Raw genomic sequence first — 23,992 nt, 5'->3', positions numbered from 1 at the left:
GAAATCTTGCGCCACTGTGAATATATTCCAACGACCCAAAACTCCATGCATCGCTGCAAAGGCCATAATCCCTCCGTCAGAAAAAAGCAATTCATGAGTAACTAAGGGACTCATGAGATGATCATAATCCACTTCAGGAGACACCAAATTGCAGAGACACAAATCCAGGGCCCAATCGAAATCACAGCTCAGGCAATGACACAGGCTGGACACAATTGAAATGGGAAAATCGAAACGATAATTCATATGATGCACTTAAGGTGGCAAGTGGCAGCACACCATAGTATTCGAGCATCCTGTTGCGAAACAGTGCTAACTGCTCCCGCTCGTTTGCGAACACAGGACGGGCATCCATTTTGAATTAAACAAAATAGCAACAAAAAGCCAGAAGCCAGCGCCAGTAAAACGGGAAATCCACCAAATAGGCTGGAAAAGATTGAATGGAAGAAAGCAGAAATGACTCCAAATATCTTTTGGAAAGAAGTCACTAGACGACTGCTCACTACTTTAAAAAAATGAGCGAGCCCCGAAGTGGAGGACGCGTTAAAGATTGAATGAATCGGCTCACCAAAATGTAAAGGAAGGTCAGTATTTATTAAGGCATGCACTTTTGTACGGGTGTTAGCTACATGAAGAACAAATGTTTCGCGAGCAGATGTCAGGGCAACTTCTTTTTGTGACAATAAGGCTCTTATTCTGCTCATCTTATTGAACTCTGACTTCCAGGTCGGAATTCTCGGCCAGATGGAAACATCCAGGTTCCCATGCAAGGGTGGATACAGCACATTTTTACAGCAAACCATACGCTCACTGACTGTTACAACATAAGCTATGCCTTTCAATAACCCACATTATTTTAAAGTAAATAACTCCCGTTTGCTAATAAAGTAAAAGTCTGGACAATAGCAGGCACCGGTGTAACTTTTAAAACACATGCCAAATTAGGGCAGTCTTGGTTACAGGAACCATGCAATTGGATGTGTCTACACATCAATGAGTGATCTGGTGTTTCTGTACACTCTTCTCCGTTCAGATAAACCTCTTTCTCGTCCCTAAGGCATCTGTAAGTGAAAGGGAGAGACCAGGCTTCATGTAAATAGGAGGTACAGAGTGGTTCGTACCTACCAATGGCAAAATACTTAATGCAATTTGTAAACTGGAAAAGCGCCAAAGGTAAAGTTATTAACCCGTGGATAAGCCACGTTGCAGCTGTGGCCTCTGCCAATGAAAAGGGTAAAGATTCTAAGCGTTCAATGTGTAACATGGAAAAAGAAGCATCTCTCATTGAAAGCAAACGTTGTTTTTCAGTTAAATTAAAAGGTGCAAACAGAGATGTGACATTAATGTTATTCCAAGGCACTTTTCCATTTTTTAGTGTTTGCAGGGTCCACGCAAACTGCATAATAGAACGCAATTGATTTTGACCATGGTACAGAACAGACACTTCATCCTGTACAATTTCAACAACAGATGACACAATATTATCCAATGTGTAAATTCGGGAGGAAAGGGTGTTAATGCTGCAAGTACTTTTTCCAAATTAGCCTGATCCATAGCCCTAAGGCGGGTAGCCGCTTCAATCTGTGATGTTTTCCATAGTTCATTATAAACGGCATAGATCCATCGTTTAGATCTACCCTTAGCCGGGCCTTTTATAAAATCATTCAAGTCAACTTCGTCAGTTAGTTTAGACAAATGCAATTTTACTGACGCCAATGTAGAGTGTTTGAGCCAATTCTGACCTACTGACCTTTGCCTACTGAATAAGTGGTCATAGAATGGTCACTCTCAAAACGGGGATCTACTCTGATCTGTGTAAAACCCTCAGCCAGGCCCAAAAAACGATGCTGGCACGAATCTGCACTTTTGTGCCACATCAACCAACCCTTGGGATCCAAACAGGATATGTTATAGGATGCATTTAGCAAAAGGGTCTGCAACTCTCTAATTGAAAATTTAGTAGAATTTTCCCAACCCGAATATTCTTCCAAATCTGGAAAGGAAGGAGAATTAATTTTTTTAGAAGTAGCCAATCCAAAGCATGTTGTCTGTGAGATAGTAGAATTCAAAAACAACATATGATTTGGGTTGAGACATGCACGGTGCAAAGCCTCAGTGCCTTGTACCTGCCAACTTTTAGAACCCTAAACCGATTTAAGGTCAATAGTTTCCTTCCACAACTCGTAGCCACCAACAGCTCGCTGGTCTAGAAAGGACTTCGAATACAGTAACTTAGTATCGGTAAGTCTAACTTCGGACATGGATTTATCTGTCATTTTAAAATAAAAGAAGGCGGGATTGGACTGATTAAAGTCAGTAAAATAAGTGTACTTTTTCAAAAACGTGTTTGAGGTGTCTCTTAAAGGAGCTGGGCAATGTTCCCACTGGGTATAATTCAGAGTACTTCTCCTAGAATTAGTTTTTGTGTAAGTAATGATTGCCGAAATGTTGGAAGCAAAACAAATCACCATAATTAGCAGATTCTAAATATAAATCTTCAGCATCAAAGGCAGCATAATACTTTAAATCAGCAAACAAAGCCTCTACGGCCTGAACATCCCAATCATCAGAACGTATGCTTTGTTGAACCACATCCCCCTGTTAACTCTAAGCACATTAGGAACATTAATAACTTCAGTCGGACCATGGATTTGAAATTTAACTGCATCCCAGACTATTCCATCCAGGACAGGCCACGCAGTGATGTTAACTAGGGTCAAGTCTCTTTTCAATCTGTGGGCTGAATGTGATGATGAGTGGGGAGCCAATGTTCCATTCAGATGTCTAATGCATGTTCTCTCCTCAACATAATGTCCATTTATAAATCGAAAAAAATAAAACACAAAACCAATTGACATAAAAAGATAGAGCGCAAAAAGCCCCAGCCAAATGCAAGTCCAAGGGGGAATTAAAAAATGTTTTTTAAACAATGTTGCGTAGCCTCTCAGCCTTGAAGGCTTACCCGACGTATGTGAAACAGTGTCAAATGAAAATCTGGATTCTGTGGCTAAAAGAGTTTGCAAATCATCGATAAGTCAGTTGGGTAGATGTAGTCTGTATCATCAAGGCGAGTACCAGGCAAAGCACTCCATAAAGGACTTGAAACTGCAGGCATCTCGAGGGCCACCTCCGGTGTATGATCCAAAGCAGTGGCCAAAACAGAATTTCTCACTATCGAATGACATGAGACTACCGTTGTCATACTAAGAAGAATCGGCCACTCTGTATTTTGACATTGTCAATGGAGATATACCTGTTCTCTTTACGACCTGGAAGTGGTGTTAAAATGACTGTTCTTGTGCCCTTCACTCCAAGCACAGGAACCGGAGCACGGTATGAGGGACCAAATTCATTTTTGTTAACGATCTTCTCCCGAACCAGTTCTCCAACTTGGGGTAGCCAGCCAACTACCGGGATCTTCCAAGCATCATCCGATGTGGAGGGCAAATGTACCGTTGCAAGACTGTATCTGGTCTCTTGTAGAGTCTGTAAAACATTTCAATGTTCATCTACGTCAAAGGAGGCAGCCTAACCGACCGTGTCTAGACGGTCAAGGTCCGGGACATACATCTTGATACCAAAGAGCATTTTGTATGGGGTCCGCCCACCCAGAGACCTTCTAGGGAGATTATTAAGAGCACGCTGCACACCATTGAGATGGGCCAGCCAATTCCTGCCAGTGCCTATAACTCGAGCTGCCAGTGATTGCTTTAAGTCATGGTTCATTCGTTCCACAACACTATTACTCTCAGGTCGGTATGGAGACGAAAACTTGACTTGGACCCCCATCGAAGTCATGGCATCCCTATACGCCTTAGAGGCGAAAGCAGGACGCTGATCCGAATGGAAGGTACCACAGGCAAAAATCCCTATAAAGACACTCAAATCCCTGATGACAGTCCGTGAATCAGCGCTGCGATGAGTCCAGACCCAAACAAAGCGTGTGCATGAATCAACTACGACCAAGATGTACTTATATGCAGTATCAGAAGAAAAAGGACTGCAGTGATCTAAATAAACACAACCAAATGGTTTATTAGAAATGAACAACTTGGTTTGGGGCGGACGCGTAGCAGTTGAAGGCTTAATCTGCTGGCAAATGTCACATTGAAGGACATAGTCACGCATCTGTTTGTACAGTCCCCGCCACCAAAAACGTTGTTGCAACTGAGACACAGTACCTGAAACGCCCGCATGCGCAGACGCAACCCCTTCATGGGCCGCTGTGATCAGTGAATGTCTGCGATCTGAGTTGGAAATCAACCTCTCCCCAACTTCAGGTATTTTCACATAAGGAACGTTATCGGGACTTAAGTGGTATGTGTACTTCGAAGGGAACCATGTAGGATATTTATCTCCCTTCTCAGTGGCAGCAACAGCCGCCAAGATATCATTATCAATCTTACTTTTGGACCGTGTGACTGCTGCAACTAAATATGTTGATACCGCTGATTTCGCTGCTTCATCTGCAAGCGAGTTGCCGACAGCGTGGACTTCAACAAGCTGGTGACCGAGAGTATGAACTACAAACACGAGTGGCAACTGCTCTTTAAGCTCAGCCACTCGGACCCAGATCATTTTATGTTTTATTCTGCTTCCCTTGGAATCACGAAAGTCATTCTGAATCCAAAAGAACAAATTCTCATTGTAAGACTGGACACAGTAAGAATCACTTACGATAAGTGTTGTCACACTAGGATCAGCGTACTCCAATGCAAGCATCAGAGCACGAAGCTCTGCTAATTGTGCGGTGCAGTCCCCTAGAGTCTGCGTGTGCACGACTCTGGACTTGAACTCATCGTTCACCATGGCACCTACCACAATGGCGCAAGCTGAAACGTAGGCGTGTTTAGAACCATGCGCAACCTGCGCCGAACCATCAGTGTATATGATGCAATGGAAATCCTCCAAAGGCCGCATAGCCAAAGGAGCAGGTTGAACAAAGTCATATTGCAAAAACACCTGCGACCGTAAGGAGGCATCAAAAATGAACGTGACATCCGGAGACGTCAGTGATGCAGCCTATTGTATCCACCGAGGGTGCAAAGCTTTAGAATTTGGTACACTGGCTTTCGTAACCGCTTCCAAAGCAGGACATGGGGTAACAACCAACATGCGTTTTCCCTGTGACAGAGTGCGTTCCTTTAGAATCGCCAACTGCACAGCCGTCAACTTTCTCCACAGTGGAAAATCGCATTTCAGCCGAAGTGTACAAGTGTGACTAGTAAGCAATAGGTACTGTATCTCCTTCGTTAAAAATAAGTATGTGAAATTCACCGTCCCAGGGATGATTCTTATCACCAGGTTGGTGTGAGTATCACGAGTCAATAAGTATTTAGAAGCGAGCAGATCAGCCTTTAAAGATTGCAGTATAGCGGAGTGCTCAGGCAGCCAGTTCGATTTTGTAAAATTTGGTTGTATCAAAGCATACAAAGGCTTGATACGCTGGGCATATTCAGGAATGTATGTCCTCCCAAAACTTAAAAATCCCAGCAAAGACTGTAATTTTTTCAGAGTTGTCGGCGCGCGCAATTGTGCGCATTTCTCCAAGAAGTGAGGACCCAATCCTCGACCTTCATTGTTGAGCTCGTAGCCCAGGAACAACACTGTGTACTCTGCAATGTGCGATTTTGCAAAGTTGAATTTGTAAACTAAGTCCGCAAAGCTACAAATTAAGCGGTCAACTCGACTCTGATGCTCCCACAGTTCGTCATCCGTGAGATAAATGTCATCCACATATGAACAAGCATCTGGGTCAACTCTCTCTAAGAGAGAGACTATGCGGACAGCAAACACTCCAGGACTATTCTTGTAGCCCATCGGTAAAGGTTTGAAATGTTTTTGGACACCGCCGCAAGTAAAGGAGGTCCATTGGGAACTAAGACCATCCAAATGGTGGGCATAAAAACCGTTGGAAATGTCAATCGTGGATTTATACCGCTTACGCATGAGACTTTCCACTAAAGCAGAGCCGTGAGTATTCTGTACTGCACAGGTACGGCAATGCGAGTTTAAATGCCTGTAATCCAATACCAAACGGTATGTTATTCATTGGTGACACACAAGTTTCAATAACACCCTGATATTCTAATTGTTCAAGGATTTCCGCAACGTAAGCCTTCGCTTCGCGCTTCAAGGGATATTGAGGTTGAGCATAGACCGCAAAGGAATCTCTTGGTGAGGGGAAAATGTATCCCATCCACAGTGAGTACGGTGCAGAGCCGGCGCAAGGGCCTTAGCCCACTCTTCTGCAAAATTCAGCCCATGCTCCTTCGAGACTGTGTGCGCGAAACTAGGGAGGATTACTTCCTCCCCTCTTGGAGCTGAGAGCACAAAAGGTGGGGGCCAGTCAGCCTCCGCTTACAAAATGTCATAGGTAGCCGTAAGATTCTCCCAAAATACCCCTTCTACGGTGCGTTGAATGTCACTCTCAATGAATAAGACTATTTCATACATCCTGTCAGGGGGATCTACTCTAGTGTCAACTGTCTCCACAACAACATAACGGTCATTCGTTGTCACCTTCAGTAGTGGACGCAGGGCCACTCGCACTATAGTAATCTCCGCTGCGCTGTCCAGCAAGGTCAGAGCCCATGTCTGATTCCGAAGCTGGTTCTCACTATCTGTGGCACATCTGTGTGCTGTTAAAGCAGCAACTTTCTTTTTTTGAAACTCGGGTCTCTTCAGTGTAGAATCGTCCTGCTTGCCTTTGCCGTCTTTCGGGCGGGGCTGGTCACGTCCTTGCTGGCCGCCCGACCCCTGCCGCCTCCTCTACCACCGGATGAAAAAGCTGATGACTCCTGAAAAGAACGAGGAGAGCGTTGATCAGAAACCTGAAAACGATCAGGTGATTTTATCATCGCGCAAGTCATAAACACGTTCTGTGGGCGCAGGCAATGGAGACGCAGGACAAGACTCCTGTTTCTGTTGTTGTTGTTGCTTTCCCTGTTTTTGTTTTTTAGGCCAATTTTGTTCTTTGGTCTTGGGCTGTTCGTCGGTTTCCGACTTCTGCCCTTGGGGTTGTTTTTTCTCTTTAGTAGAAAATGGCTTGAGACCCCTACTATTGCGGCCCACGGTTTTAGAACCCGCCACAATAATCCTCGCCAACTGCCGGGGTTTTTCGGCCTCGGGAATCGCCTGCAAAGCATTGGCAACCTGAAAGTTCACCGCATCTCCCTTGACATTAGCAAGTATGAGATCGGAAACCACATCAAAGGTGCCACAGAGACGCATACCCAACTCAACCGCAGCCTCAGGTCCGTGTTCATTCTGAACACATTTAAGGACCGTCGGAAGGACAGTCATAGACAGAGTGCCGTAACACCTCGCGTAGACCGCCGCAACCGTTTTCCCCCAGATTTCACGGTCACCGATTTCGGGGGTCAAATCCTTCGGTAAGCTAATTGTCACTAATGACCTAATCACGCTATTTGCGACTTCATGTAGTCGTCTTAACTCAGCTACGTTACATGCTCCATGCAGAGGATGAGGTGTAGAACCAGCCAAAACAGGCCAAGTTGCGCCTGGAATGGACAAAGGACCTAACCTCGGAGCTGCTAAAGTAAGGAGTAGGGCGCCATTAAACCAAACTCGATGCTGCCAAGTATCAATAGGAATCTCCTGTGCCCTATATGGTGCATATTCTGCTGGCACAGCCGTGGTAGTGTACGTTTCGAACACACAAGTATTTGCCTTCATAGCTGGGAAGGTCACCCATGAGTAGAAAATCTCATACGGGTAAGCCACCTCTGCACTTACTACCATGATCACAGCCATACCATCTTCGGGGACATTATAAATCTGCAAGTGATTCCGCACCGCAATGCGGCTATGTTGCGCAATGTCCACCGCAGCCATAGTGACACAGAAAGAAAAAAGGTACAAAGGAAACTTTGTAGCACAACTGGGTAGTAACTCAATGAAACCGTTTTAGAAAGATTCAAGCTTGAAAGGACCTATATGAATACAGGTAGGTTTGTCCTTCACCACCGTTAACCGGAAACAATAGTGAAGGGGTTAAGGACTGAATGATGTACTACTCAAGTATCATGCAATAAGACCACCAACGATTGGGCGCCATGTCGCAGGGATTCCGTGCTCAGACAGAACTGTGCATAGAGGCTTGGAACCTCAGTGAATTAGGGTGTGCCAAAACTCACCTTAGTACCCAAAAATCCCCTACCAGACTAGCAATCAGTGTCTCATTGGTCATCATGAACTCCCAATGCTTAGACAAACCAGAACATGGACTTAGTACACCTCAGGTAACGTGGTTCGTTATACAATCATTTCAATCCAGAACAAGGAGTAAAAGAGGACACGTGCATATTTGAAATGTTTATTCACTAATGTAGTGTTCTCAAACGCAGTATCTTAGCTAATACAAGCAAACCTATTATAAGAAACAAAGTAATCAGCATAGTCACTAGTCCATAGAACACAAACGGTGAAAGCATAGTATTATGCTAAAATGAATAGGGTTTAACAAAACTTAATTCTCACCCTCCCTAGCTAGTATATTATATTATATCTAAGAAGGTGTTTTGTGGGTTTTAGCAGAGCGGCCCCATACCTCAAGATCCTAGTGGTAAGGGATCACATCATCAACAACCAGCTCTTCTGCATGCAAAGCACCATCAAGTGTGTTTGTATGCTCTTGTCCAAAGCAATATAAAACGAGCCTAAAGCCAGAATTTGGCTGCATGTATGTTATGTCTAGGAACGTGCGAAGATCAGTGCTCACAACATCCACTGTGTTGAGATATCCTTGAAGGTTTCAGCACTCACTGTACAGACACAGCTCGCCAAGCAAGGCTGATATCAGTGTAACAACATATTATTCTCGTATGAATTAAAAACATTCTACTAGGCTCAAAGCTAAAGCAACAACTATGTGTCGTGTGCAAAAGCAGCAGAAAGGTAAAATGGCGTTTAATCTCCTAAAAAGCTCTTGCTACCTTAACACAGCATACAGGCTATATATATATATATAAATATCAGTATGGCCCAACCAACCAAGAGTAAAGGTAAGAAGACTGGGGAACCAGTTTCTGTACAACCAACTCCTCAGGACCCCTCTCCTCAGGGAGAGGACTTGGAAACCCTAGAGGGAACTGAGCCCATGGAGCTTGTGCCTTACCAGGTTGAACTCTTGGGTCCAGGGGGACCCAGTAGGGAAGATCTGTGCCAGGATCAGCAAGACTGTCCCACTGTTGAAAACCTGAGGCAGCAAGCTGTTTCAGAAGCACAGGGAGATGTCAGTGGTACTCATGGAGTTTATTGGGAAGAGGGATTACTGTACACTGAGGCAAGAGCCACCAGGAGAGTGGTAGTGCCACAGAAGTACAGGGAGTTCCTCCTAACTTTTGCTCATGACATACCCCTAGCTGGACATCTGGGCCAAACCAAGACTTGAGAAAGGCTAGTTAGCCACTTTTACTCGCCCCAGATGCTCCAAAAGGTGAAGGAGTTTGTCAGCTCCTGTGTTACCTGTCAAGCCGGTGGCAAGACCGGTGGGCACCCAAAGGCCCCCCTGATACCACTGCCTGTGTTGGGGGTTCCCTTTGAAAGGGTAGGTGTGGACATAGTGGGTTCAAGGCCCTCATTGGTGTCTTCACCAGGGTAGGGTTTCATAAGGAGGTGGTTTCAGACAGAGAATCTAACTTTGTCTGCTTACCTCAAACACATGTGGAAAGTGTGTGGAGTGCAGTACACGTTTACTACACCCTATCACATACAAACCAATGGCCTGTTTTACCTCTGTAAGCCTTTGGGGATCCACTGGAGTCTTTGCAGTCTATACCTTACTTTGGTATAGTATATACAGAGCCAGTTTCCTACAACCACCCAGTCCATTGCCGGGGCTCAGAACAACAGCTTTTAGTCCTCAAGGGAAAATTTTGCAGAGACCCCCTTCAGCAGACCCATCAAAACCCCTTTAATTTGACCCAGACATTTTACGATCTCCAGGTTGGGAGTTGAATTGCATTTAATCTCCCGGGTTGACGGAGCATTACCTTGGACCAATGGGTACTCCAAATTTTTGAACAAGGCTTTATTACCTGTTTTCCAGACAGACATGCCACCCACACTGCTTTTGAAGCGCCACTTGTTTATACTCTAAAGCAGAAGTTCTAGCTCTTTCGGCCAAAGGAAAGTCGTGACAGGTTGTTATTCCTGCTACTTTCTGGTACCAAAAAAGGATGGATGCTGTTGCCCCAATACCAGATTTTCACCCTCTAACTTCTTCTAAAGAAAAGATGAGCTGAAGATGCTCACCACCGCCAATGTTTTTTCTGCCATTGATCCGACAGAAAAGATTGTAACATTGGACGTGCAAGATGCATATTTCCACATTCCCATCCTGCAGTCCCACAGGCACTACCTGCAGCCTCAAGTGGTGTAGGACGTACCTTGAGTGTCTCTGTATAAATTGATAAGCCAGTGTTTCCTCCACTTTGGGATTTCACTTACCACATAATTTAGAGTGATTTTTAAGGAGGGGTTGTCTTCCAAGATATCTAGTTCAAATAATGAAATTGATACTTTTTTAAAGTAAATTTTCATTCATTGTGTATGGGAAAAGAAGCATGTTGTTTCTGATCGATACATCTGCCAGTGGATTCCTCACCTTGTGAATATCCCCTGCTTAGCAGCCAATCAGAATCTTTTGTAGCTCTCCACGCCGGCGAGGTCATGGACGACGTCACAGAGGGTACGACTCTGCTCGCGACCCCGCTGACATCACCGGATCCATAATAGGGCCTTATCTGCGTGATGACGTCAGTTCCCTTTTTTCCGCGCAGTCGACACCAACGGTTTTTTGGGACTCTCCGTAGTTACTTTGTAATTTCTGGTGTTCTCGTCTGTTCTTATCACTTCCTTTCTAAAATGTCGGGAAGAAAGTCCAGTTTCAAGCCCTGTAGAGAGTGCTGGAAACAAATGTCTATTACTGACCCGCATCAGGACTGTGTTTAGTGCTTATCTTCCGATCACGACGTCGAAGAATAAGCGTGCTGTAGGAAGATGAACCCGAAGGCATTGAAGGAAAGGGAGGCGAAATTGTTTATGGCCAAGATGAAGAAAAAAAGAGAAGAAGGCGAGTAAAAGAAAATCAAGATCAAGATCGAGGTCACGGTCGAGATCTCGATCCGAATCCAGGTCGGGTTCGAAGTCAGCTTCCGGGCATTCGAAGTCGAAGAGGCATAAGAAGAAGAAGCATTCTTCAAGGCGCCACTCTGATAAAGAATCGGCGCCGAAGTCATCTTCTCCTCGGCGTCGCAGAGATGATGTCGATCCATTGCCTTCGAATCCAGCTTCACCAGTGAAGGTTGTGACTCCCAAAGTCGAAGTCTCTCTATCTCCGACGCCGGATCCCTCGGATTCGGTTCACTCTCCGGATCTTAGTGAGGTTGAGCCAGAGCATGAGAATCAGGAGCAGCCTGAGGAGGTTCCTTTATCGGCTCCGGCTGGCCCGACTCCAGGAGCACCGGCTTCAGGGACGGCGCCATGTAATTATCCTCCATTCCAGGCTCCAGGTCAGGACCCATCGCATTACCTTAACGCAATGTATGGCGTCTTTGCGAGGGCAATGTACCCATCTGGTGCACCTGCGGGTCCCAAGGGTCCTTTTGCATTTAATTTGGGTGTTCCCCAAACTTATGCCCAGGCTCCGTTTATGCCCTTTATGCCAGCGACGCCGTCCTTGAACTTTCCGGCGCCGAGAGCCCCGACACCGTATCGAGAATCTCCGGCGCCGTATTGAGATTCTCCGGCGCCGTCTGGTCATCCTCGTTTGGAGTCTGTGGCGACGCCGATCCCGAGGCCGACGGAGTCGGTCGTGGAGCCATCGACTCCAGCCCCCAGGATCCGTTCCAGGAGGGAAGCCCAGAGGGCTGTATAGGAGGAACGCTATCGGCAAGAGATGGAGTAAGGTGAACTTCCTCAATCAGAGGACTATTTTGCGGAGTAAAAGGACGCAAGTGGCCTTGATGCCTCGCCTGAGTGGGATTTTTCTCCTGGCCCGGATGCTCCCTCTAAGGAAGCAGCTCCCTATCATATGGTGGTGAGAAAAGCTGCGGAGTTATTGGACATTACTCTGCCTTTTACGGAGTTTAAATCCAATCTTCTGACTGAAGTGTTCCATTCTCCCTCATCTGTGTCTGAACTCTATTACCATTTAATGAGGCAATTTTGGAACCAGTGTTGGAGGTTTGGAAGAAGCCTTTGTCTGCTCCTGCGGTCTCCAGGACTGTGGCACAGAGGTATAGGGTGGCACCTGAAGATCCAGAGTTTTTATCGGCTCATCCTTCGCCTGAGAGCCTAGTAGTGCAGGCGTCTTGTTCGAAGAAATCTTCAGGGGCTTTTCCTCAGGTTCCGGCTGACAGGGATTCAAAGCGCATTGACCAGTCTGCCAAAAAGGTATTCTCATCTGCAAACATGGCGCTAAAATCTACAAATGCTACTTGCTTGATGGGAAGATATATCCATGCCTTGATGGATTCTTCTAAGCAGCTGCTGCCAAAACTGTCTGATGAAGATAAGAACATTTTTTGAATGACACCCAGGCTGCTGCTCGTCAAGTTATCCAGAGCAGGCTAGATTCGGCTGACTCAGTGGCAAGAATTATGGGCTCTGCAGTAGCTACGAGAAGGGGGGCTTAGTTGAAGTCTTCAGACTTTTCTTCTGATTGCAAGCTACTCTGTTGGACTTACCATTCGATGGCACATGACTCTTTGGTAAGAAGGCGGATGCCGCTCTTGAGAGATTCAAAGATTGTAAGGCCACAGCAAGATCACGTGGCTTACAAACTCAATCTAGAGGATCTTTCAGAAGGTATAGAGGATTTGGAAAGTCGTCCTTTCATCCTCGAGGACAGCCCCGACAACAGCAACAACAGAACACGATGTACAAGTCCTATAGGGGAAAAGGCAGAGGTCGTCCACGAGGTCGTCAACCCTCCTCCTCCTCTTCTTCTACTTCACCCCCTATCACCGCAGCACAGCAGCCCTAGATTCCCCATTCTCAATCATATCGGTCCTGTGGGGGGTTGGCTTACTCATTTTCTGCAGTATTGGGAATCGGTCACTACAGACCAATGGGTTCTCAATCTTGTGGCAAATGGGTATGCTCTTCCCTTCCGGGAATTTCCTCCAAATTAACCTCCTTACCAAGGGGCTTGCTCAGAAGAACATCTCCGTCTCCTACAGAAGGAAGTTCTGACCTTGTCAAAGAAAGGCGCAATAGAGGTGGTTCCAGAGCAAGAGAGGGGTCAGGTATGCTACTCCCGGTATTTCCTGATTCCCAAGAAGGATGGCAGGTTGCGTCCAATCCTGAATCTCAGGATCTTGAACCTTTATCTGAAACAAGAAAAGTTCAAGATGCTCACCCTTGCGCAGGTTCTTCAGCGCTGTTGGAAGAAGACTGGATGGTGTCGCTCGACTTGCAGGACGCATATTTTCATATTCCGATCCTGGAGTTGCACAGGAAGTATATCCGCTTCACGGTGGGTTCGCAGCACTACTAGTTTGCGGTCCTTCCGTTTGGAATTACTACTACAACTCGAGTCGTTACCAAGGTGATGGCAGTGGTGGCAGCACATCTAAGAAGGTTGGGGATTTCGTTTTCCCCTATCTGGACGACTGGCTGATCAAAGCAGAGTCTCCAGAGAAGGTGCTACATCATCTGCAGGAGACAACTCAGTTGTTGTTCAGATTTGGTTTTTCGATAAATGTACCCAAGTCTCACCTGGTGCCCTCCCAACGCAACCTGTTCATAGGTCCTGTACCGGACACAACTGTATGTTGTGCATTCCCTCCACCTCAAAGGATTCGCGACATACAGGAAATGATTCCCTTATTTTACAATGGAGCGTTTCTTCCAGTCCTGAAGGTCCTTCGCTTGCTCGGTCTGTTTGCTTCCTGTATTCTCCTGGTCAACCATGCACGCTGGCACATTAGGGCACTCCAGTGGTGCCTCTACAGGCAGTGGTATCAGCACAACGGGGATCTCAGGGAGTCTGTGAGGATCTCCAGAGAAACTGCAGCGGATCTGTCTTGGTGGAGCGTGGAGGGCAATCTGTCTCCAGGAAAGCCCTTTCATCTGTCTCCATCGGTTGCCACGGTGATAACGGATGCATCCACTCTAGGGTGGGGTGCTCATCTGGGGAATCTGGAGATCAAGGGTCTTTGGTCTCCGGAGGAAAGGTTGCTTCACATCAACCTTCTGGAGCTAAGAGCGATTCGTTTGGCACTCAAGGCCTTCCTCCCTTCCCTTCGCGGTCTGTCAGTTCAGGTCCTGACTGACAATTCGACCGTGATGTGGTATATCAACAAGCAGGGAGGAGTGGGGTCGTATCTTCTCTGCAGAGAAGCTCTGCGTCTCTGGTCCTGGGTTCAGGACCGCCAGATTTGTCTGATGGCAAATCATCTGGCCAGAGTTCTGAACGTGCATGCAGACAGTCTCAGTCGGCATTTCTCAGCCGACCACGAGTGGAGGCTTCATCCGGAGGTGGTTCGTCACGTCTTTCTGATGTGGGGAACACCTCGGGTGGACCTGTTTGCCACTCACGAGAACGCTCACTGTCTGTCGTTCTGCAGCCTCCAGTATCCGATGCAGGGAGCCTTGGGGGACACGTTTCGGTTGAGTTGGGACTCACAACTCCTTTACGCGTTTCCTCCCATACCCTTGATTCCTCGAGTTCTGAGGAAGATTCGCCAAGACTGGGCCCAAGTAATATTGATTGCTCCGGATTGGCCAAGAAGGGTGTGGTACACAGATCTTCTCCACCTCTCCTAGTGCCTGCCGCTCCGTCTCCCTCTCAGGGCAGATCTCCTCTCTCATATGGAGGGGCAGGTTCTACACCCCTACCTCCAGACCTTACACCTTCATGCCTGGAGATTGAACAAGGATGCCACTGAACAAACTACCACAGAAGCTTCAGGCTTGAGGAACAAATCCTCCTTTTGTCCACCCAACCATAATGTTTCCAAAAACATTCTAGCTTTCGAACGCTCAGTCATGTCATCACTCAACGCGTTAGAGAATCAACGCCCTTTCGTCCCAAAAAACATAACTAAGAAACATAGAGAAGCTATTCAAGAACTCAAGACTCAGAAGGAAGCAGTTATCAGACAAGCTGACAAAGGGGGAGCGGTGGTCCTTTGGTCGAAAGAATTATACAGGACAGAGGGACGCAACCACGTATACAATCAGGAGTGGTACCGCAAGATCAGTCATGACCCAACTGCCCAAATCCAGGACCAAATAAGAGGACTAGCGAATGCAGCCAAGGAAGCAGGGATCCTTGGACCCAAAGAATCGCAATACCTCATAAAACAACACCCCCGGACTCCACATCTGTACTTCCTGCCCAAGGTGCACAAAGACCCCGAAATACCACCTGGCCGCCCAATAGTGTCCGGGTGCGACTCTGTTCTTGAGCCCATCTCCAAATTCGTGGATGTATTCTTGAAACCCCTCGTTGTACAGGTGCCATCCTATCTGAGGGATACCATGGACTTTATCAACAAGGTCGAGGGCCTACCATTTGATCCTTCCAGCCAATTGCTAGCCACCATGGATGTATCTTCTCTATACACACAAATACCCCAACAAGACGGATTGGATGTCATGGAACTCTACCTGGAGGGTCGACCCCGTCCCCACAGGGTGCCCACAGAACTTATAATCTCTCTGGCAACAGTGGCCCTCAAGAAAAATTTCTTCACTTTCGAGGATGAAATGTTCTTACAAATTAAAGGCTCGGCGATGGGCTGCCCCTTCGCCCCCGAAATGGCCATTTTGTTTATGGGCCAGTTCGAAGAAAAATTTGTTCTGAATAACAACCCCTACAGAGATTTGATTGGACAATGGTTCCGGTATATAGATGACGTGTGGTGCGTGTGGAATGGTACATCTATACAATTGGAAGAATTTCATGTGTGGCTGAACAAAAGAAGCCCGGACATTAAATTCAGTTTGAGTTACCATGAAAAAACTCTCCCATTTTTGGATGTTGAAATTTCTGTCAAGGACAATGTGTTGTCATGTTCTCTGTACCAGAAGAAGACGGACAAGAACAATGCTCTTCATTATAAGAGCTACCACCCGCGCAGCCTAAGGGATAATCTCCCTTATGGCCAATACCTCCGTGTGAGACGCAACTGCACCACCATCGAACAGTTTGAACTACATGGCCAAGACTTGACTTCAAAGCTACAGGAACGTGGCTACCCCCAGAAACTCTTGAAACACTCTATGAAAAGAGCGAGATGGACACCCAGGGAACATCTCCTTGAAAAAAGAACCAAACCTGCGACGGATAGGATGGTCTGTGTCTCCACCTATGGCCCCCACACCAACCAACTGCAAAACATTATTAGGAGAAGTTGGCATCTGGTCAAGGAAATCCTCCCTGACATAGGTGCCCCTCTCTTTGCTCTCAAAAAGAACAGGAGCATTGGGCAAATGATAACATCCACCAGACCTCCACCGAAAAGGGATCTTCAAAATACCATCTTTGGAGCTAACCCAGTCACGGGGCACCGCAAATGTGGGACATGTTCCGTCTGCGAACTTACAATAGAGGGGTCACTCTTCACTGATGGTAAGAAGTTTTGGCGTCACAACGAACACACAAACTGCAAAACCAAATACACTGTGTATGCCATCCAATGCCCATGCAATATGCTGTATATCGGCAAAACCACGCAGGAGGTCCGCCAGCGTATCATTCAACACCGTTCAAGAATCAACAATAAAACCATGACAGCTCCACTTGTATCCCATTTTTCACAAAAGAATCATTCCAGTTAAGATATCAGATGGACAGTCCTGGCAGTCATCAGGGGTGGCAATGGAGACCCTGATCTCCGCTTGTCCCAAAAAGAAGCGTACCTCATTTTGAAGTTTGACACTTCCAATACAGGCTTGAATGAAATGTCTGAGACTTCCAGTCTATGAATCACATTCCAATTGTCTGGCTGAGCTTGGCTATTCTGCTGCTTAGAACTTTTTCTTTCCAATTTCTGTTATTCTGAACAACCCTTTTTGGTTCTTGTAAATCTGTGTTTGCACACTGTTCTAAGAGGAAGGGTCTATTGTATTATCTGTGTAATCCACCATGCCCGTACTGTGTTGATGCTCAATGCCCAGTGAGCATGTTGTACATATGGGTGCAGCGCTAGCCCTATGAGTAAAGATCCACGCGATGGCAGAACTGGATCGAGGTTGATAGCGACATCCGTCAGCCCCTAGCGGCTATCAAGCGCCATCTATGCCTAATACGACACTCTCTGTTGGAGGGTCCGACACACTCCAGCGCCAAAACTACATATACCATGATGCCTCACTAACCCCGCCCCCAGACACTCCCACTGGTGTACCGACCGGGCAGCTTTTAAATATCCAAGCCGAGCATCGTCACACACTGATAGACTGTGTGTTTACTCGACGGAGAAGAGATTCAATCCTGCTAAATAAGTAAGTGCTCTGCAGGTTTCCTGTACCCCGCGTCTACCGCGCTACCGCTGTGGCTCCCGCTTAACGGGAACGTGCCCTTTCTAAAACACACTCGCTTTGTTTAATGCAGGTCCCGGGCCTCGGATATACCGCCCGCTGGCTCTAAATTGGCGTTTGAGACCAGACACCTTTTTCTGCATAAACCTTCGTACTAAGGTAGGATTTGCCATGCAATCACCATAACCGGTCGACATAATTAATCCGTCCAACCCCGCATACTAAGTTCTATGTGTCTTCCCCAGCTTTCAAACACATTGACAATGTGAGCCGTCCCCCTCCCGAGCTGTGCACCGCGCGGTGGGCAACATATCAACACGAATCACACCTGGTGAACCACAGGTATGAGCCATCACTCTCCACAGGTCTAAGTGACATGTATTTACCTAGATTCCTTAATGGTCCAGTGTGCTAAGCACCCTTTGTATATGTCTTTTCAGATATAACTGTTTCTTTGCGAATTACCGACACCGAGGCATACTCCTTGCCACGTGCAGGTAAAAGTTCACTTCTATGTGTGGAGTCACCATGTATTTTTGTTTATCTCAATACTATGATATACAACTCTGACACCCATTCTGTATATTGTTACAGACTCACTGTTCCCAGTCCCCGTCCTGAAGAGAACCCCAAATTGTCGGGTTCGAAACGCGTCGACACCTCCACCCTGCGGTTATTCATAAGGGTGCATCTAGGAAAAGAAATTGTCCATCACTTTGAGATCCTAGCTGTGCAACCCAACATAAAGATTGAACCGCAGTTTTGTCAGGCAGGCAGGCGTCCCATTCCATCTGTCCCCGCCTGTCCTTTGGTTTCACATTCCCACGGACTGGTTGTTTCCTTGCCTCTTGCACAAATTTTTTACTGTTTATAAATGCAATTAATTTGTGAATATTGTATTTATTCATTGTTTTGGGTGTGTCACTTCTGCTTTTTTGCTTTCATTTGTTTTGCTTCATTCATATTGTAAATATTGTATATTTGTACTTTTGTATATGTGTAGATATTGTACTCATGAAATCACTGTCGTGACAGTCCTTGGTTTGCCCTTGTGTTTTTGAAATTTTGAAAAACCATATAAAAAGAAAATAAATTTGCTTTGGTACTTATGACTGTGGCTACGTAGGACATATTGACTGCGTTGCTATTACTCACGATATGAATTTTTCCTATCCAGCCATTTTGCTCTGGTTACCCTGGAGATTGAACAGGGCAACCTGATTTCTTTTTCTCCGCCACACGATGTGGTGGATGTCCTATTATCGGCCAGGCGTGACTCCACCAAGTCAATCTATTCCTATAGGTGGTCCAAATTTGTTTCCTGGTGTGGAGAGAAGTCTATTGACCCCTTGAGGGCTCGTTTGTCCAACATTCTTCAATTTGCTCTTTCTTTGGCCCAGCAGGGTTTTGCTGTGGCAACTGTAAAAGGCTATTTGTCAGCCTTGTCGGCATTCCTTTGTTTGCCGGACCAGCCGTCCTTATTCAAGTCACCTATTGTTTTACGTTTTATCAAAGGTCTTACCAACAAATTCCCTCCAAATCCATTTATTGTACCTCAGTGGGACTTGAATCTTGTTTTGACTTACTTGATGGGATCACCCTTTGAACCTCTACACAAGTGTCCCATGAGACTTCTGTCTTTCAAGACTGTTTTTCTTGTAGCAAATACCTCGGTGGGTAAGTGAGCTTCAAACTCTAAGTTCGAAACCCCCATTCCTGACCATTCATGCTGAGAGAATGGTACTTAAGACCAGGGCTGCTTTTCTTTCTAAGGTGGTAACTCCCTTCCTTCTGGGGCAGTCCATTACCCTCCCTACCTTTTTATCCTCCCCCCTCATGCTTCAAAGGAGGAGGAGCGGCTTGACCTTCTAGACCCTAAGAGGGCGGTGAGTTTCTACCTCGATAGGACTAAAGACTAATCGTGTGGACGACCAGCTTTTCGTTGGATTTGCTGGCTGTAAGAGAGGAAAAGCGTTGCAGAAGCGCGATCTGTCGAGATGGATAATCCTGTGTATAAAGATCTGCTACGCCCTTGCTGGTAAGGAACCTCCTGAGGGTATAAGGGCTCACTCTACTAGAGCAAAGTCATCAACGTCAGCTTTATCTAGATGTGTACCTGTTGAGGATATTTGTAGAGCCGCGACTTGGGCCTCCCCCCACACTTTCGCAAAGCATTACTGCTTGGACTCCGAGGTGAGGAAGGATGGCCACTTTGCGCGCTCTGTCCTCCAAGATTTCTTGGTATAGCAGAGTGGACACCCTCCTCCGGGAGTGAGGACTGCTGTGGGATTCTATTCACAAGGTGAGGAATCCATTGGCAGATGTATCTATCAGAAGAACAAGTTACTTACCTTCGGTAACGCTTTTTCTGGTAGATACAGCATCTGCCTGTGGATTCCTCACTGACCCACCCGCCTCCCCGTTGTCTACACCTACTAAGTGTATATTTCTTTAAAATTTTAAAATAGATGTATTTATATGTTCATGCATATCGCATCAGTTTCACACTGTGTGTGCTGTTTTAAATACTGTGTACTATGTATACTATTACGGTTATGTCAGTTCGTCCGTGTGCCTCGGGGGCACGGAAATAAGGGCGGAACTGACGTCATCACGCCGGCGAGGCCCTATTATGGATCCAGTGACATCAGCGGAGTCGCGAGCGTAGTCGTACCCTCTGTGACGTCATCCATGACCTCACCGGCGTGGAGAGCTACAAAAGTTTCCGATTGGCTGCTGCGCAGGGGATATTCACAAGGTGAGGAATCCACAGGCAGATACTGTATCTACCGGAAAAAGCATTACAGCAGGTAAGTAACTTGTTCCTCTGTTTGTGTTTGTAATCTAGAACAATGTAAATATACCCTAGCAACTGTTAGTTGGATAGGCTGATACTGGGGAGCATTATATAAACATACTAAACTTATGTTTTAAAAACCTACTATCTTTTCGGTTATATATTGGGTACAGTATACCTCAGTTTAAAATATTTTTCCCTGAACTATGCTTAGTAACAGCTGTCAATTACAACCAGTATTCTTTTACTTTCTGTGCATCATTCCTACCCACATAAATGTCTCCTGGATCCCAAGTCTGAGCTACCCACATTTCATATTGGCACCATACAACACACATCAAAAATCTCATATTTGTGTGACGTACAAGAGACTACAGTGATGCTTGTGTGTCTGTGTTTGTTTGCTGTACCACTATATTATAACATAATAACCTTTAGGTTTGCGTAGCCACTAGCTATAGCTCAAGTACATGAAATTGTGCCTTTGATCTTGCATGGACCTTCACATATGAGTACAGGCAAGTGCAGAATCACAAACCTGCTCCATAACGTTATAGACCTGACCAAAACATACTCATGTTAAATTGAACAAAGGTGCTCTATTACCACCAGTGATTTATGGGCGAATATGCGATTGTATTTTATTTATTTATGTGACATTTAGAACAAACCTAGTTTGCTTTAGCCATTTAAAAGCATTACCTACCCCCAATGTCTGTCATTTTGTTTTCCAGCAGGCTCAGTCAACCAGATAATGGGCGAACAAGGACCAAGCTGACAGTGGAGGAGCTAAAAGCATTTGTTCAGCAGCTTTTTAGCTTGCCATGTGTTGTTAGCCAAGCGAGACAAGTCAAGGTGAGCTTTTTCTAGATGTGAATATGTCTATGTGGCACAGAATTGTCTACTAGTATTTCTGCTTGGGTGTGCTTTTTTCTGAAGGTTCCTGCTGCTTACAGCCCAATAGATTATTGTGATCAGTGCCCCTAAGTGCAAGAGCTTTGCATTTAAGTACATTTCAGTATAGCTTTTTCCTGAAAAAAAGTCCCATATTTTACGTTACCATATTTTCATAAAGGTGGTTTAAGTATGGCAGGCGATGGAATGTTGTGATGCTTGTGATTGGCGTCTGTGACTGATGTATATGATGCTTCGAAGTTGAGCATGCTTGCATGCCTTGTTTGGTGAGAAACCCACACCCCACTGAGACTGATCACAACCAGAAAAGTCAGATTGTCGTCCAAAGCTGTTAACCTTTCATTCAAAATAAGAGAAAAATTGGCATCAGTCATCTGAGTCCTGGGTAATGAAGAAGACCTTATGAGCCTCTGCTTAAAAATCACAGTTTAGACAGTCGTGGGCAGAGAAGGTCTTCTCTTGTGGATACCGGTCTATGATCTGTGAGATTGCCTGAATAGATTACACTCTATATGATATACTGTAGTCCTGCTTGTAAGGATACAAAGACCTAGGGAGACTGCGGTTTATGGAGAATGTGAAATCGAGATGCTCCTCGACACTGAGTGCATGATCACGGTGCCACATTATATGAATGCTAGGTTCAGATATATATTTTTTTCTGCCATTAAGTGGAAAAGCAAGGACAAGAGCTCGGTTTCCGAAAAATAGAGTATCCCTTGATCGGCGGAAAACATGGCGGCTGTAGGCTAGTGCGGTACGCACGTCTTTCCCGGAGCTCCCGCACCACTGCATCATCGGAGGCTATTGGCCGGTTTTTGAAACTGGGTCTAACTCGGCCGAGTATGGCGGAGTGATTTCGCAGGCGCGATCTCTGCCTCTGACTCCTGGTGAATGTTTGATGGCTCGTCGTGTAATGGCGTTTCACGCCCGAGAATCCTAAGATCAGCTGTATCGCTTCCTTAACGCGGAGGTCTTTCTCTCCCTTCTCGAATGGTTAATGCCCGGCGCTTTTGAACGGAGTGTGGCGGTGTGCACCTGGACCGCAGTGGGACTTTGGTTACGTTTTTGGCACTGGAGTTGCTGAGACTCTGGAGAGTTGGAATGCAGAGGCGTGCCCTGGTGTGCTACAGCATTTTTTTTTTTGTGCTACGAGTGAATAACTGGATTCTGGAGTGTTTGTGATAAAGACTCTTCAGCGTCAAACAGGACAGCAAGGCTGGCATACAGGCTGGATATTTTGCGTTTTTTTGGTTCCGCTTCATCCGAGCCTTGTGGTGGCTTTCTACTCGCTGGACCCCAAGGATGGAGCCAATGTGTGTTATTTCAGCGGAGAGACTCCATCCCACCGTCTGCCTTCCGAAGTGGAGAAAAGCAGCCGTGGAGCTAAGGAAAGGTCGTAGGGCGGCAGCTCGCGGGCTTCTGCAGAGAGGTTTGGTGAGGGGGGAGGGACAGTGGGGGGAGACTGCCATAGTGGATGACAGAGGCCTCCATAACACTATTCGCGGGTAAAGGGCGGAGTGAAGCAGGAGTTGATTCTGAACTTGAGGTTGAAGCTGAGGCTTGGGGAAAGGTGGAAGAGGGGGGGCTGGCACTAACCACTCCACTAACTCCATTTATAGGTGGCAATTGTCCGGTAGCATACCCACAAAATATAAGGGGAAAAGGAAAGGGCTTACGTGGTAAAAAAAACCGGGGCAAAATTTGGCCAAAGAAGCCCGGAAGTGGAGCATTCACTTAACACATCCAGCTCAGATAAAGATAAGGTAGAGGGAGGTCAGAATCCGGATATTCTCAGCGAGAAGGGCAAGGCTGGATACGTGAGTAAGGAGACTGGAAAGAAAAGAAAGGGTAGAGACAAGAGTATATTGAATAGCGCGGCTCGGGTTTCCCCATTGCTCCGCTCCTTTTTCAAAGTTCTCCCTCAGGTCCTAGCTATTAACCCCGAAAAGTCTGGATACTTAACAAAACAGACAAGTATGGCTGAAATAAGCGCAGGCCCTTCTAAAGGGGGGCTTATAAGTAAGGCTCTTACCCCGGAAAGGCCTTTACAGGTTTTACCTTTGGGGGAAATGACATCCCCGAATTCCCTCCTTTCTCTCCTCTCTCTCGCTCCTCACACCTCTATTCCTATCACCAACTCTATCTCCGCCTTTACCCCTATCCCTCCCGGTGATCCCGCTACGGAGGATATAAACTCCACGACGAACACTTGCAAGGAGGTTGGGGGACAGGGGAGGAGGGAGACAGTCAAAAAAACTCTATTGAAACTATCTTGATTGCGATGTCAGCCATGAGGGAGGAAATCAGAAGTGACTTTGCAATATCCAAGGCAAATCAAAATGAAATAAGAGCTGCTTGTGAAACACTGGAAAGAAAAGTAGATGGATTGTTTGAGAGGACAGAGAGCTTAGAGGGAGAGGTGGGCTGCATAAAAGCAAATTTGGAAGTGGCTGAATCTAAGATCCAGACATTGCGAAGGGAAGGAGAAGCTTTGAAGGAGAGGGTCGAGTCACTTGAAAACTTTTCAAGAAGGAACAATATGCGGATTTTGAAAGTCCTTGAGGGGAGAGAGGGGGAGGACCTAAAGGAGTTTGTGGTTTCGTTCTTGAAGGATTCTTTAAATTTAGATGAAACAACAGAGTTTCTAGATAGAGACATTTAGCGGGTTCATCGTGATCCCTTTCGCCTTAATCCCGGAAGAGCAAAGCCACGAAAAATACTGATAAACTTTCAGACCTATAGTTTGAAATAAAAGATCCT

At 46.1% G+C, this 23,992-nt stretch overlaps 1 protein-coding gene across 3 annotated transcripts in view; it reads left to right on the top strand.

Annotated features, from left to right (window-relative positions):
- The window catches only part of KDM5A (lysine demethylase 5A), a 937,903-nt gene that overhangs the window by 444,635 nt on the left and 469,276 nt on the right, over positions 1-23,992 (top strand). For all 3 annotated transcript variants that reach the window (XR_015307532.1, XM_086952835.1, XM_086952834.1), the window contains one exon: positions 21,049-21,169. Coding sequence is in view for 2 of the 3 variants with exons in the window: in XM_086952835.1 (XP_086808961.1) it covers positions 21,049-21,169 (121 nt within the window). In the remaining variant the exon portion in view is untranslated. The remainder of the gene's footprint in view (positions 1-21,048; positions 21,170-23,992) is intronic.

The sequence above is a fragment of the Lissotriton vulgaris genome, chromosome 1_2 (genome assembly GCF_964263255.1).
Source record: "Lissotriton vulgaris chromosome 1_2, aLisVul1.2, whole genome shotgun sequence".
Classification (NCBI taxonomy): Eukaryota; Metazoa; Chordata; class Amphibia; order Caudata; family Salamandridae; genus Lissotriton; species Lissotriton vulgaris.
The sequence above is the reverse complement of the archived record's forward strand: the minus strand, read 5'-3'. Positions and strand labels throughout refer to the sequence as shown.